At 41.5% G+C, this 1,862-nt stretch overlaps 1 protein-coding gene across 1 annotated transcript in view; it reads right to left on the minus strand.

Annotated features, from left to right (window-relative positions):
• Positions 1-1,180: 1,180 nt before the first annotated feature.
• The window catches only part of TBC1D13 (TBC1 domain family member 13), a 23,972-nt gene continuing 23,290 nt past the window's right edge, over positions 1,181-1,862 (minus strand). Inside the window, exon 12 of the mRNA XM_018565330.1 lies at positions 1,181-1,862. Within this exon, the coding sequence (XP_018420832.1) occupies positions 1,791-1,862 (72 nt within the window). The 3' untranslated portion in view covers positions 1,181-1,790.

The raw sequence follows: 1,862 nt of genomic DNA on the forward strand, positions 1-1,862 counted from the left end.
TCCAAATCTGTCCTGCAGGAACACAGACAGTGATTGCTGCATGGATAAATAAATAGAACATAATTTTAGTGTCTTTAAAAATGGTATCTGATTTAGGGCATGATATTTTTACTACATTGACAAAATATGCAAAGTCTAATGACTCAACTGATCATAATTACATTGTGGTGTTTACGATTGTTGTTCCGGCTTTCAGCCTGCTACTTTTACGGTTCATTCAGCCATATAAACAGCACAGCTGGGGCAAGGGCACCTAACTGAAAACAGCCCAGGGCCTGAGGCATACTTAATCTGCCACTGGTGGCACTTAACACTACCTTTCAACAAAGTTGCCTCTTATCTCTGCTTCCTCTTAGGCCTATTTCCTTCAACAATGCAAATGTGCCTGGAAGAGAACTACAAAAATTGCTTGAGGATTTTCCATACTCCCAGTAGTTAGTGCTCTGATGAGAGATAGATTGTTGTATAGCTGTGCTGAAACAGTTTAAACTGAAGGAAAATCTGTGGCTTTAGGCTTAAGCTACATTGGCTACATAGCTTTACAATGACCTGTGATTATTTACTGAGAGTAGACATTAATCTCTCACTCAAGTAAAAATGCCTCCCTATGGTGTAAGCTACACAGCAGCGAAGATTAACTGCACATAACCAAACAATACTTTAGTTGCAAGCAAATGACCACAGCTACTTACTGACATAGGTAGACGTTTGTGCCATCTGCTAGCAATCTTGCCAGACTCCGGGCTATGGACTTTGCGTGCCCGAGCTACTAAAAAAGCCCTGTGTAGGTCAAACTTGTGTGCAGGATACAACATTAATGCAGAAATTTGATTGGCTGCTGTGGGCAACACTGTCTGTTCCTTTTTTTCAACCTATTACGCAAAGGGCCATACTGTGTTTTCAGCTGTCCACTTACATCAAATAGTTAGTCTAAGAAAGATAATCTTCTATAATTTCTAAACAATACATTCCCTTATAGAAATCAAGATGACAGATTCTGGGAAGATATATTAAACACTTCTCCAGAAAACTATTACTAAACAAAGTGTGGCCACATGCAATACGTGGCAGCAACTAGCTATTGTGGCGGGAGGAAATCATACTTCATCTACATTTTACGTTGCTTGATTCTGCACTGATTCTGCACCAGAATGCAAAGCTTTCAAATGACACAAGATAACAAACAGAAAAGTCATTAAAACCCATAAAATAATATCTGAGCAATACACAACCTCATTAAAAATCAATTTCTTTCTCTTATGAAATGCAACATGAAATTTAAACAAAGAAACACTTAGTGGCTTAGGCCCAAGTAACGAGACAGCTTGGATGCACCTTGGCCTTCCCCTTGAGCAACTCGTTGCTACAATTGTCATCAATATAGCCATCTAACACCTGGCATACAATGATGAGCACTTCAGGGTTCTGAACAGGTTTACACAAAGCCGCTCCAAGGCCAGAAAATGTCTCTAGTGCATTGGCTGGTCATAAACGGCCAGAGCAGAGGCACATGGGAGAGCACGGCAAGTCCCGGCCATACACCTGTAGAATAATCCTTTAGGAGTGTACAAGGCATGCTTAACATGGTAACACTTCACTGAACATGTCTGTCCATGTAACAAGTTTGGAAGATAGCTGACCTGTCCTCAAACAAATTTGGATCAGCGGTAACTGTGATGTTGATCTTGTGAGGCTGATGGAGTGAAGTGCACAGGTCACTGTGTTGCAGAGTCATGGTCAGCCATAAAGTTGAACTGGCTCCCCTGAGGGTGAGGCCTGTCCACACATTCTCATTTAGAATCCTGAAGCTCCTTGGCTTTTTTCAAGATGGGCAGCACATCTGCAGCCGACAGGGGGTAATC

Source organism: Nanorana parkeri, unplaced genomic scaffold (genome assembly GCF_000935625.1).
Source record: "Nanorana parkeri isolate BGI_ZX_2015 unplaced genomic scaffold, ASM93562v1 scaffold834, whole genome shotgun sequence".
Lineage (NCBI taxonomy): Eukaryota > Metazoa > Chordata > Amphibia > Anura > Dicroglossidae > Nanorana > Nanorana parkeri.